At 40.8% G+C, this 13,860-nt stretch overlaps 1 protein-coding gene across 1 annotated transcript in view; it reads left to right on the top strand.

Annotated features, from left to right (window-relative positions):
- Positions 1–1,036: 1,036 nt before the first annotated feature.
- Positions 1,037–13,860, top strand: part of LOC143288103 (uncharacterized) — a 28,437-nt gene continuing 15,613 nt past the window's right edge. Inside the window, exons 1-4 of the mRNA XM_076596390.1 lie at positions 1,037–1,076; positions 9,311–9,445; positions 11,514–11,624; positions 11,930–12,542. Coding sequence (XP_076452505.1) covers positions 9,344–9,445; positions 11,514–11,624; positions 11,930–12,542 — 826 coding nt within the window. The 5' untranslated portion in view covers positions 1,037–1,076; positions 9,311–9,343. The remainder of the gene's footprint in view (positions 1,077–9,310; positions 9,446–11,513; positions 11,625–11,929; positions 12,543–13,860) is intronic.

The raw sequence follows: 13,860 nt of genomic DNA, 5'->3' as shown, positions 1-13,860 counted from the left end.
AAGTTCTGTAGCGTCGTCCTGATGGCAATAGCTCATAATACTTTGCTAAAATATGGGTGTCGTCAGTTGCTATCTGCCTGCTTTTTTTAACCACTCGACTTTCATACAGCTCTTGCATACTAGCTTGTTTCACTCCCACAATTTTACTGAATACACTCATGACATCGTTCAAAACACGCTTACTCCTCACTCCCAAACATCAATGACAACATCAATAGCAACGTAAATAAACAGCAATGGCAATATGCATAAGAAGAAGAAGAAGAAGAAGAAGAAGTACAAGAAGGAGAAGAAGAAGAACAACAACAACATCAATAACAACATCAATAACAACATAAATAAACAGCAATATCAGTGCGCATAAGAAGAACAACAAGAAGAATAAAAGGTGGAAGACGAGGAGGAGAAGGATGGGGAGGAAGAAGAAGAAGAGATGATTATCAGGTCGCTGCAAGACTCTCCATCTCTTTATTTCCTCTCTCTCTCTCTCTCTCTCTCTCTCTCTCTCTCTCTCTCTGTGCGTGTACATGCAAAAACAAACAAACAAACAAGCAAATAAAAGAAAACAAACACAGACGCACACACACAAATACACACACTGACCCAAACACACACACACACACACACACACACACACACACACACACACTCACACACACACACACTCACACACACACGCACATACACACACACACACACACACACACACACACACACACTTTCTGAGGAAAATTTTTTATAGATTGTGTGTGTGTGTGTGTGTGTGTGTGTGTGTGTGTGTGTGTGTGTGTGTGAGGATAGTTGACACGAGGTTTGGGTCGCAGAACAATGCACACATTATCATTGAATTAAATCGTAATGTTAACCATCGGAAAACCATTTATATCGTTCTCTCTCGTCCTCATGTATCTTTCCCCTCCACCACCTCCACTCCCCACCCCCACAGCACCCCCCCCCTCCCCGCCCCCCTCCACCCCCTGTCCTCGTCTGTATAAATGATGTGTCTTGATTCATTGCGTTCGTGTTTTGCAGACACTGGAGTTCCGATTGACGGTTTCAAAGCCAACAATCGTCAGGTACAGCTGTATTCATTTTGTCTTGTTTTGTGGTGTGGGGTAGTGTGGGGTAGTGTGCTTTGCTGTGCTATTATGTGGAGTGTTGTCGCGCGCGCGCACGCGTGCTCGCGTGTGTGTGTGTATGTGTGTAGGGGGTTTCTGCCTGGCTGGTTGGAGCTTGCGTGCAAGTCTGATGTTCATCTTGCTGCGTACCAGGCGATGGTCCGACCAACAGACTGCTCCTGTCATGCAACGCGTAATGGAAACATCACCTCTGTCCCTCTGCCGGACAATCACGTAGTCCAGCATGTGCCATTGTTTGGAGCGGGGATGCATCCATGTGTTCTTGTACTTGTCCGCTTGTTGGAAGAGGGTATTGGTTATGGTCAGTCCATGCTGCGCACAGGGCGAGAGCAAAAGCAGAGCTCCCCCTGCCCTTTGGTCATCCTCTTCCGCCTTCACAGCCGTTGGGAAAGGTTTCCTTCTCCGCCTGGTCCGTCGTTGGAAGACTTCATATGCGGCAGGTAGTACTGGGTTACATGGTACCAGTAGCAAGGGCTATGCCCCTGACCTGACACACACACACACACACGGCAGTTAAATGGTTCCTAAAGGCCAACTAGCCCCCAAGTCTGCAGCACTAACAGCCAGTGCAATTTCCCTCCGAGTTTGAGAGTCACAGTCCAAAGACTATGCTGTAAATGGGGTGAGGGGGGGACAGTGAGGGGTGGTGGTGGAGAAGTGTGTGTATGTGTGTGTGTGTTTGTGTGTATATTTGTGCGTGCGTGTGTGTGTGTGTGTGTGTGTGTGTGTGTGTGTTTGTGTGTGTGTCTGTGTGTGTGTTTGTGTGTGTGTGTGTGTGTGTGTGTGTGTGTGTGTGTGTGTGTGTGTGTGTGTGTGTGTATGGGAGGGGGGCCGAGGAGCGTGGGTATGTGTGCCTGTATGCTTACACGCGCGCGTGTAGGTATATATGAAAGTTATTTAAGTGACAGTACAACGACAATGCATATTATCAATTTAGAGGATAACGATGATATTTTAAATGCATGTATTACTGAAGGTGAAATTATTTCAGCCATCAAGAGACAAAAGAAAGGAAAAATGCCGGTGAAGAGAGGATTCGTAATGAATATATCATTAACAGCGTTCCTTTGCTGACAGAAACATATTGTAAATTATTTAACAAGATGCTGTACGAAGGTGTTGTACCAGAAAAATGGGTATCCGGTTTGATATTGCCATTGTATAAAGGCAAAGGTGATACACTTGACTGTGATGATTATAGGGGAATATCTTTTCTCAGCTGTGTTTTAAAACTATTCACTACAGTGTTAAATGCTAGACTGACTGATTATATCAATGTAAACAATATATTTCCATGGGCCCAAGCAGGATTTAGACAGTCCCATTCTACATTAGATCAAATGTTTGTTTTGAAATCACTAATTGATATTTTCTCAAAAGAAAAAGAAGAACCTTTATTCTGCCTTTGTTGATTAAAAAAAAAAAAGAAAAGAAAAAAAAGCCTTTGATTCGGTTTGGAGAAGTGGGTTATGGCAAAAACGTGTTCATGAAGGCGTGAATGGTAAAATTTTGCGTATCATAATGAACATGTATGATATAATTATATATGATATAATTGTGTGTTTTTAAATGGTGAGAAATATAATTCCTTGAGCATTTGTTAGGGTATACGAGAAGGAGAAAACCTCTCGCCTTTGCTTTTATATCTGTATCTCAATGATTTAGAGTCGTATTTGACTGAGCATAAGAGTTCATCTGTTGATCTTTTATTGAATGTTAACAACAACATTCTTGGATAGTTACATGCGATTATTTGTACTCTTGTATGCAGATGACACAATTTTACTTTCGGAGACGAAAGAAGGATCACAAATTTCCCTCAATGTTTTTCATAAATATTGTTTAAAATGGAAACTAGTGTTTAATGTAAAGAAAACTACAGTGATGATATTTAATTCTACAAAGCAAAAACCAGTTTTTAAGTTTGGTGATGCATGTTTGGATGATGTCGATTCTTTTAAATATGTTGGTATCGAATTTAGTAGAAACAGAACGTTTTACAAAGCTAAAAGAAATGATTCATGAACAGGCTAAACAAAAGCTATGTTTCTGTTACTTCAGTCAGCCAGAAATCAAGATTTACCTTTACATATCGTTCTGGACATGTACCAGTCTATGATTGTTCCTATTTTATTGTATGGTGTAGAAATATGGGGTTATGAAAATGTAGATATACTTGAAAAATTAGAATTGAAATTTTTGAAACGCTTGTACAAACTGAACAGGAATTCTATGACCCAAATTGTTTATGGAGAAACTGGTATTTATCCAATTAGTGTGTTTTGGACCAGGTTAGTTATATCAAACACAGAAAAATATTCTGGGAAAATATATTTGATATTACTTGATTTTTACTGAAATGGCATTTATTCTTCAAAATGGATGAGTTCTATCAGACAAATTTTAAGTGTGGTGAAGTCTGTGATACATACAAACTATAAGCAAAACGGTAAAATTTGACAGACAACATATACGTAACAAAATAAAATACACACATATACACGCGTGCACGCACACGCCCGCCTGTATGCAAGCACCCATGCACACGTATTGTATTTTCCCATGATCAAACGAATATAGTGGTAAAATCAATTCAAATTGATACTGATCTGTAAAGCATTCAACCAAATCTTAATCAAACATGGCATGGGAGTATCAACCACAGGCAATTTAACACTAGTTCAAGTAAATAAATTATATATATATATATATATATATATATATATATATATATATATATATATATATATAATAAACAAACTAAAAACAAAAAACCCAACACCAGAACACCGAGCACGTGGACTGCTTCAGATGGAACTGTTCCGTTTCTAGCATGCAATTTTCAGTTCTACGAATACTCAATACTGACGTAAAGCAAAAAAAAAAATTATTTTGATCATTATATGTTAATAGGCCCACTGGTAACACTAAATAAGAGGTCACTTATTCACCCAGAAGGTCAGTCAGTGGATGAGATGTTTGAAGTTGAACATCGAGGATTTTACTGACCTGAGTAAGAAAGATGCTGCGTGAAACTAACTGCCGAAGCTACACCTTGCCTCAGAATCCCACAATACTAACAAACGATTTCTACCGTCTCATGAGAGTAAATAAACAGCGGAGTTGCTACACACCATTTCTTTCAGAACTGTGAAAAAACAACGGGAATCCCCAAACCAAAGGTATGCGACATTCTGCATTTCCAGTACTGTTCCATTTCATTTTATATGGGTTACTTTGTGACGTCAGTCAGCCATGGCACGACCACTGCATGCTCATACCAACCTGCCGCCCCTTTCGTGTCAACTGAATGGACTATACTGCAGCAGCTATTTTTAGACAGGCAGCGAGCAACAAAATCATCCTTCGGAACCACGCGCTTTCACCGTTTTGGATGAGTGAGATCTGTTATATGATAATTATCTCCCTTACTAATAATCAGTTTTCAGCCTGTAAGTATAACACCCAATTAACAGGCACATATAGAGATAATGTGTGTAAACGTAACTTCCACACTAAGCAAAGGAAGTTCCGTTTTCAGCAACAAATTTTTTTTGTGTAAAAAAAGAAAGAAAAATGTAACAGTATTTTTTTATGTAAACATTTAAATCTATTTTGTGCCCTTCCCAGGGATGCAATTTCATTAGGATTAGAATGTATGGAAATAACTGATCATTTGCTATTGTTGTGCCAAATTTGGCATCAACTGACTAAGTATTTTCAGAGAAAATAACAATGTTAAAGTTTACCACGGATACACACACACACACACACACACGCACACACAACTGAACACAGGGTTATTACATAATAGACCCACATTGTTTGCACAAGTGAGTCAAAAATCAACTCACACGCGCTTTCAATGATTCATTTGAAAAGGAAAGAATGTCGTATACACAGAGACAATATATGATTAATCATTCTAAGGTAAAGAACTTGCTCGCGATAAGCTTTGCAACTGGAGACCAATCACACTCACAAACACTGATTACACAATTGTTTACTAGCAAAAATACTAACACTTAACAGGAAGACTGAGCAAATTAATACCGAAAGTAATAAATCAAGACCAAGTCGGATATATCAAAGGGAGAAGTATTTTAACATTAATAAACAATGCTGCCTGTCTGACTCTCAGAGTCCCACGTAATGATCACATTTCCCCTCACCTCCGCGCTCTACACTGGCTCCCAATTGAAGCGAAAATTAGATAGAAAGTAGCGTGTCTCTGCTATTCTGCTTTCCACTCTGCAGGACCTACAAATCTTTCTGACCTTATCAGTGTTTACACTCCCGCAAGGAATCTCCGCTCTTCCCCTGACTGTCAGCGTTAACTTTTGAAACTTCCTTGTGTCAATACAAGAACCTATGGTGAACGTTCTTTCTTCCTTGCTGTTCCTCACATCTGTAACAACCTTCCTCATCATATCAGTGCATCTGATACTATCTCTGCTTTTCGATCATCACTAAAAACTCATCTTTTTAAAAGCCATCTATAAGCACTCTCAGCTTCCTTGTTCTCCAACACCACCCATGTCAGCTCACTTTGGATGTATGAAGAGTGGGAAAGGGAGAGTTTGTGTGGGGAGGGGGGGTGGTTGAGAAAAAGTGGTCATGAATGATTTATGTAATTTGTAATATTTTTCTTTCTTGTAAAAGCTTCGTGAGCTCTTAGAGAGAAATGGCGCTATACAAATGTACATTATTATTACATTATCATGATATGAACAACTGACGATGTTATGAAATATTTGAATCAAACATACAAGGCTGGGTATGTCTGCTAGCTTTAGATTATACAAAAAAACTTCTATTCAGTTTCAGTAGTTTCATATCGAACTCCTTCAGAGTTTTCGGTTTTGGCGAAGAGATGAAAAAATGGATAGCGACTCTCAGTAGTGATGCATTCAACAGCCTACATCACGGAGGGTGGGTGGATTTCTCGAACATTCCCCGTAACCTGCGGCCTTCTGCACAGCTGTCTTTTTTCACCTTTAGTCCTCATACTATGCGTTGTACCACTGGCAAACAAGATCAGAAATAGTAACGTAACAGGAATAGGATTACCACACCACAACGTACTGAATACACACACACACACACACACACACACACACACACACACACACACACACACACACACACATATATATATATATATATATATATATATATTTAAGAAAGAAAAAAAAAGCAATTAGCTGATGACACAGCACTGTTTCTTCATGATCAGAAAGACATGATGTGTGCCTCTTCTATCATTACATAATTTTCAAGGTTTTCTGGTCCTTTTTATTATTTTTTTTTTTTAACCAGTCGAAAACTTGAGGCAATGAAAACTGGAAAGCATAACCACGAAGAAAATCTACCGTCCACCATCACAGACAAGATCAACTACTTGAACATTTCTTCAAAAACCGTGTTGAAGCTGAAGAAAAACAACAACAAAAAAACCTGAGAAAATACAAAATATGATAAAATCTCAGTATGCTAGGGACCTGAGAATACACGGCAGAATAGTTATAGTTAAGTGTTTTTTAATCCGTAATTTTTTATTTGTGGTGCAATAAATTGGGACTGCCAGAAAAAAGTACTTACAGCAATCAATAGAACTTTATATACATTTATTTGGCAGAGAAAATTCTAAACAAAATGACATTTGAAAAGGTATAAAGGAAAATAATGGAAAGCAACCCTGAGCATGGTGGTATGAAAATGATAAAAATGTCAACAAATTACAAACATGCTCTCCCTGGGGAGAGCAGCCCGAATTTCACACAGAGAAAACTGTTGTGATAAAAAGAAATACAAATACATACATACATAATTTTATATATACATACATATATATATATACGTATGTATGTCTAGACGACATATATTATAAGCGGCTACTGACAGAAACAAACTCATTCACATCCAGCTTTTGGGATTTTCGAGATGCTGCCCTGTGGTCGACGGTACAGAAGTATAAGGACGAAACCAATCGCTTTGCCAATAGCTTTTTCCCCAAAGCAGTCAGTGCGCTGTCTCTCGAACAAATCACGTGTGATTAAAGAGAACTGTGCAATCAACAATCATATACCTGAAGATAGTGCGTGCGTGCGCGCGCGGCGGTGTGTGTGTGTGTGTGTGTGTGTGTGTGTGTGTGTGTGTGTGTGTGTGTGAGTGTCTGCGTGTGTGTGTGTGTGTGTGTGTGTGTGTGTGTGTGTGTGTGTGTGTGTGTGTGTGTCTGTGTCTGTGCATGTATGTTTGTGCACAAGTTCTTATACTGATATGCACATGTATCTATCCTAAATTCTACTGTATCTGATCCTAAATTCTACTGTATCTGTGTTTGTGTATGATTTTCGATTAGTGTTTTTACCTTTTATGTTCTATACCCCCCGCAGCCCCGGCCCACCCATTATTCCTTGTGACCCCGGTACACTTGGTATACAAAGCATATTCTATATATATATATATACATGTGTGTGTGTGTGTGTGTGTGTGTGTGTGTGTGTGTGTGTGTGTGTGTGTGTGTGTGTGTGTGTGTTGTATTTTGTATTTCTTTTTATCACAACAGATTAATTTTCACTGTGTGAAATTCGGGCTGCACTCCCAAGGGAGATCGCGTCGCTACACTACAGCGCCACCCATTTTTTGGTATTTTTTTCCTGCGTGCAGTTTTTTTTTGTTCCTATCGAAGTGGATTTTTCTACAGAATTTTGCCAGGAACAACCGTTTTGTTGCCGTGGGTTCTTTTACGTGCGCTGAGTGTATGCTGCACACGGGACCCCTGTTTATCGTCTTATCCGAATGACTAGCGTCCAGACCACCACTCAAGGTCTAGTGGAGGGGGAGAAAATATCGGCGGTTGAGCCGTGATTCAAACCAGCGCGCTCAGATTTTCTCGCTTCCTAAGCGGACGCGTTACCTCTAGGCCATCACTCCATGTCCTATACATCTTCATATATATTCATCTCTCTCTGTTTTCTTTTCCGTTCAACTGTACGTTTACTTGTGCATTTCAAAATTGTGGGAAAACACACGTCAGCCAAAAATGTTACCGGGTTGTGTGGGGAACATGTCTATGTTCCTCCAGGTCTATGTTCCCCAAAACGTTTTTGGTAGGTCTCTGTTCCCCCAGGTATGTACTCCCCGTCTATGTTCCCCCAGGTTTACAGTCCCCCAGGTTTATGTTCCCCCAAAACCTATGTATGTTTAAAACCGTACATATTGGGAGCTGCAGTGGTCAGCAAAGATTAACAGTGATCAGTGGTCAGTGGTGGTCAGCGGTGGTCAGTGGTCAATGGTGGTCAGTAGTCCGTAGTGGACGGCGGTGGTCAGTAGTGGTCGGCAGTGGTCAGGCAGCGGTCAAACACATAATGCGCAGATGTGACAACACAATGCAGTCTGATCACTTTTGGACTGTGGTCACAAGTAGTCAGCAGCGGGGGACATAGACCTGGGGGAATGTACACCGGGCTGAAAAAAAACTTGGGGGAACCTAGACGGGGAAACCTAGACGGGGGAACATAGACGGGGGAACATATAGCTGACCCCGTGTGAAGTCCAATGAGACGGGAAACATATTCATGGTGATTGCATTTTGTCTTTTTAATGAGATGTCGTTTTCCAGGCGTCGTGTCATCAGCTGTTATTTCATGGTGATTGCATTTTGTCTTTTTAATGAGATGTTGTTTTCCAGGCGTCGTGTCATCAGCTGTTATTTCATGGTGATTGCATTTTGTCTTTTTAATGAGATGTCGTTTTCCAGGCGTCGTGTCATCAGCTGTTATTTCATGTCCCCTGGCCAAGAGAGAGACACGGACACGGACATTGTTTTATTGCCATTGACAATACTATCCTTTGACAAGGGGGGCAATGTATGAACAAAAGAATAACGGCGGTGTACAGAGAAATTAACACACTGCTAAGAGTAAAAGAAAATCAACGACAAACAACAACAACAAAATACAACATAAGGGCCGAGAGAGAGAGAGAGAGAGAGAGAGAGAGAGAGAGAATACAGTTATTTTACCGCTCCCTGAAATGCTTATTTAGAATAATGATTCAGTCATATGACGGCGTCCCCCCCTCACACACATACACACACACACACCCATTGCTCCACCACACGTACTCGCAATCTCTTAATCTGACTGATCGTGGGCATTTTTATTCAGGCTGCTGTTGAAAGACAAAGGCCACTGGCAGTCATGAAGCTTGTTTTCAACTGCTTCGTTGCCTGTGTGTGTCTGGGCGTCATTTCTGTCCTGATATATACTGCACTGGTTTTACAGGAACACATAATAATGCGGGTAAGTACTACACTGTAATAATGTCAATCTTTGAATTGATCGGTTATTATCTGTACGACACGAACGGTTTGTTACTCCAGGACATTGAAAGAAAAGTGTCCAATGTGATCAACAGTGTCTTGTCAATATGAACTTCTGTGTGTGTGTGTACCTTTACTTCCGTTTTACTGAGAAGAATGTCTGCTAGATGTTATGTTAGGATTTTCATTTGAAGAACTTTTTATCTTGCTTTTTTGTGGCATCCTTGGATCTTGACCATGCTGACCTATCGAAAGTAAAAGCAAATGTCCTATTAAAAGAAGATGTCCATGGGGTTACTGTCTCTTCACAGTCGAGTAATATTTTCTCAATAGTTTTAGGTTTTGTGAAGTACTGATGAACTTCATATATACATAGTCATCCTTGAATTTTTTGTGTATCCAGTGAATCAATGCTTTTGGAATATTGTGAGTTAGAATAGTATTTTCAAGCAGTCAGTTTGCTTTATGGCTTCGATAAGTCGTAACAAAGTGGCTGAACAGATCGGATATGTATTGGCACTGTGCGCAGTGCAGACTGAAGGTCCAATCAAAGACAACATTTCAGAAAAGACACCTTACTGTCTGAATCTGTGAAAACGCACGCTTCTCTTCAAAATCTAGGAACGTTTCACTGCACAAGTCGCCAGAAGTTTGCTTCACTTTCAAATACTCGGAAGTCTCCAAACAAACGCACATGTGTATAGTACGAGTTATGTGTGTCAACTTCTGGAACACAGTTCAAGAAGATTCGTTGATTTAGGCGACAGTTTGTGGACATTATACGATAAGTGATGAGGTCTATGCACAAATCTTTCTCCAAAGAAAAAAAAAAAAATAGCGGCCATCGTCACCTCTATTCCGAAACATGTAGTCCCGAACTGTCCATTACCTTCCTTGTCAGAATGTTGTTTTTCCTTATTTAAAATGTTCTCTTTAGTTTGACACAATGCTCAAGTGGATAGATTCCATCTTCCAGCACTTCCGCTCGCTTGATGTTGAAGAGCTTGTTACACAAACTTTACGACAAGCCACCCGCCGCTCCATGTTGAAGAGACTGTCCTGCCCCTTACCTCTCTATTAGAGATGATAATGACATTCGCGCAAGTGTGGATGCTCAAGACCAGTCGCTCCGATTCCACCCAAACGGTCTTGAAAGGCGGTAGCTCTTCGTATAGAGAAGGTAAATAATAATTAAAAAAAATAATAATAATAAAAAAAATAATAATAAAACGGTTCCGTGATCCTGGGCGCCAGGCTCAGGCACGTCTGTTGCCATTCCCTAAATCTGTAGCCATTCCCCAAATCTGTAGCCATTCCCTAAATCTGTAGCCATACCGCAAATCTGTAGCCATACCCCAAATCTGTTGCCATTCCCCAAATCTGTTGCCATTCCCTAAATCTGTAGCCATTCCCCAAATCTGCAGCCATTCCCCAAATCTGAACCATACCCTAAATCTGTAGCCATACCCCAAATCTGTACCATACCCTAAATCTGTAGCCATACCCCAATCTGTACCATACCCTAAATCTGTAGCCGTTCCCCAAATCTGTAGCCATTCCCCAAATCTGTAGCCATTCCCCAAATCTGCAGCCATACCCCAAATCTGTAGCCATAACCTAAATCTGCAGCCATAGCCCAAATATGTATCCATTCCCCATATCTGTACTATTCCCAAAATCTGTAGCCATTTCTGTAGCCATTCCCCATATCTGTAGCCATTCCCCATATCTGTAGCCATAGCCCAAATCTGTAGCCATTTCTGTAGCCATTCCCCAAATCTGTAGCCATTCCCTAAATCTGTAGCCATTTCCCATATCTGTACCATTCCCTAAATCTGTTATAAATTTTGCGTTTGGCAATACATTTTTGACTGAGCGATTTAACGCATGAATGCATGTTTACAGAGTTTAGTATTGATACAAGATCTTTTATGTGTTCAAGGCAGATTTTGTCAACCGATTTTAAAGTTCCTTCGTGTGTGTGTGTGTGTGTGTGTGTGTGTGTGTGTGTGTGTGATATGTGCGTACACATGTGATGTTGATAACAGGCTCGTCCTTCTCAAGTCAGAATGGAGGGAGACGCTTCAGTGTCACACCTGAACAGTGTTGGGATGTCAGTACAGGGACAGTCCTCGGCGAATAAAACGATCCCAGTGAAGGTGACACCATTTATTTTCATTCATGAATTTCGTTCATTTTCGGTATATGTTCATCTACTGTAATGGGTGAATAATCTAAATTTTGTGTTTAAGGTTGTTGAATAAAGAATAACAAAATCAAACAGAAATATTCACAGGGAAATTTGAATACAGGTACAAAACGGCGCTGATCCCTGTGAGCTCAGTAAATGGTCTGAAGTCTTGGTTTTCAACTTCAATCAGTATAATTATCGACTATGGGATTTCCTATTATCTTAAAAAAAGGCGGTTTAATGGTGTCTCCACAGCGGTTCATGATGTTTCAGGTGGAGCTATTTCCTAACTGGACAACCACCAATCCCCATGATGAAAGATTCACTCGTCGTGTATTCATCTACTCTGCCATTGTAGCTCTGCACAACGTACCGCCTTATGGTACGGAGATTCATTTTGTCATCTTCCAAGATGGTAGACGGCTTCTGAATCTGACGTGCTGTGCAAAACCCTCTGACACGGACGAGGTCTACATTGGACATCAAGCCAGATTGGATTTCTCCCAATCAGAAATCTTGCCAAATGCCAATGAACGTGATTTACAGCTTGTGGGGGCCATTTACAGCTGCTGGTTCCCCCTTTCTTCCCGGCGGATGAACGGTGCTCACGCGACGCTGACGTCAACTTCATGTCCAAGAGACCTGAGCCAGTATCTGCCTGTCCACCAACCTGTCCGAAAACCAGGTGGGTTGGCCGTTTGCGCTAAGATCGCTTACGGCTTGAGGTTAGATCCGAACAAGCTGGTGGAATGGTTTGAAATGCAGCGCCTTCTGGGAGTTGACCGAATTCAGCTGTTTGACCTGAACAACACGGACATTGTGCACAAGGTCTTTAAGCATTATCAGGATTCAGGACTGCTGGATCTCCTGCCTTATAAATTACCAGGTGAGTATTCGTCCTAAAATTTAAATTATGAATGATCAGTTGTCTTTGCTTTATTTTAGGCAGCAGAAAACAATGATGAGCATGATGCAGATGCTGTGTGTAGCACAGTAGAGTAAATTTCTGTTGTTGTTGTCGTTGTCGTTGTTGTTTTTATGAAGTTTGTCTGATGCTGTTTAGCTTTATTTCAAGAAAAATACTGTTGTTGTTTTGTTGTTGTTTTTTTTTGTTTTTTTGTTTGTTTTGTTTTTTTAAGAACGCACAGAGTCCAAACAGATTCCATCATTCACAACCAGATGACGGGCGCAATAGCCGAGTGACTAAAGGGTCCCGGGTTCGAATCTCGGTAACGGCGCCTGGTGTGTAAAGGTGGAGATTTTTCCGATCTCCCAGGTCAACATATGTGCAGACCTGCTTGTGCCTGAACCACCTTCGTGTGTATACGGAAGCAGAAGATCAAATACACACGTAAAAGATCCTGTAATCCATGTCAGTGTTCGGTGGGTTATGGAAACAAGTACATACCCATAATGCACACCCCCGAAAACGGATTGTGGCTGCCTATATGGCGGGGTAAAAACGGTCATGCACGTAAAAGCCCACTCGTGTACAAACGAACCCTCAGATTGAAAGTCCAACGCTTTGACCACTCGGCTATTGCGCCCGTTAGAAAAATCAAATGCTGTTCAATGCACGGACCAAGAGTAAATGTTCTCCATTTTCTCTCTCCACGTATCAGCCGAATCAAACCCATATGTAAGGTTGTTTGTCCCCTTGACTTTTGGTTGATTGGGAGCAGCTCTATAGTTCCTTACCAGCAAGTCAAATGCTAAAACTTTAACTCGATCGAAATAAATGTTCTTACTCTACCTTTAAACGTGACTTTTGGGGAATGTATATGTATTGCATTTCTGTTGTCTCAAATAGTCAAATATATAATTTCTCTTTTTGTAAATCACCAATATCGTGACAATTAAGTGCACATGTTTTAGTTGCTGACGTTTTTGGTATTTGCCTGCCTGTCCCACGTACTGATCACATTTCTCCCCACCTCCACACTCTACATTGGCTCCCCATTGAAGTGATGATCAAATGCAAAGTTGCATGTCTCTGCTATTCTGCTTTCCACTCTGCAGGATCTACATGTTTTTCTGACCTTTTCAGTGTTTGCAGTCCCTCAAGAAATATCCGGTCTTCTCTGACTCTTGAAACTTCCTCGTGTCAATACAAGAACCTTTCGTGAACGTTCTTTCTCCTTTGCTGCTCCTCACATCTGGAACAATCTTCCTCATCATATCCGTGCACCTGATTCTATTTCTGC

This window comes from Babylonia areolata, chromosome 12, assembly GCF_041734735.1.
Source record: "Babylonia areolata isolate BAREFJ2019XMU chromosome 12, ASM4173473v1, whole genome shotgun sequence".
In the NCBI taxonomy this organism is placed as follows: Eukaryota; Metazoa; Mollusca; class Gastropoda; order Neogastropoda; family Buccinidae; genus Babylonia; species Babylonia areolata.
Note: the sequence above shows the minus strand (reverse complement) of the source record. Positions and strands in the feature narration are given on the sequence as shown.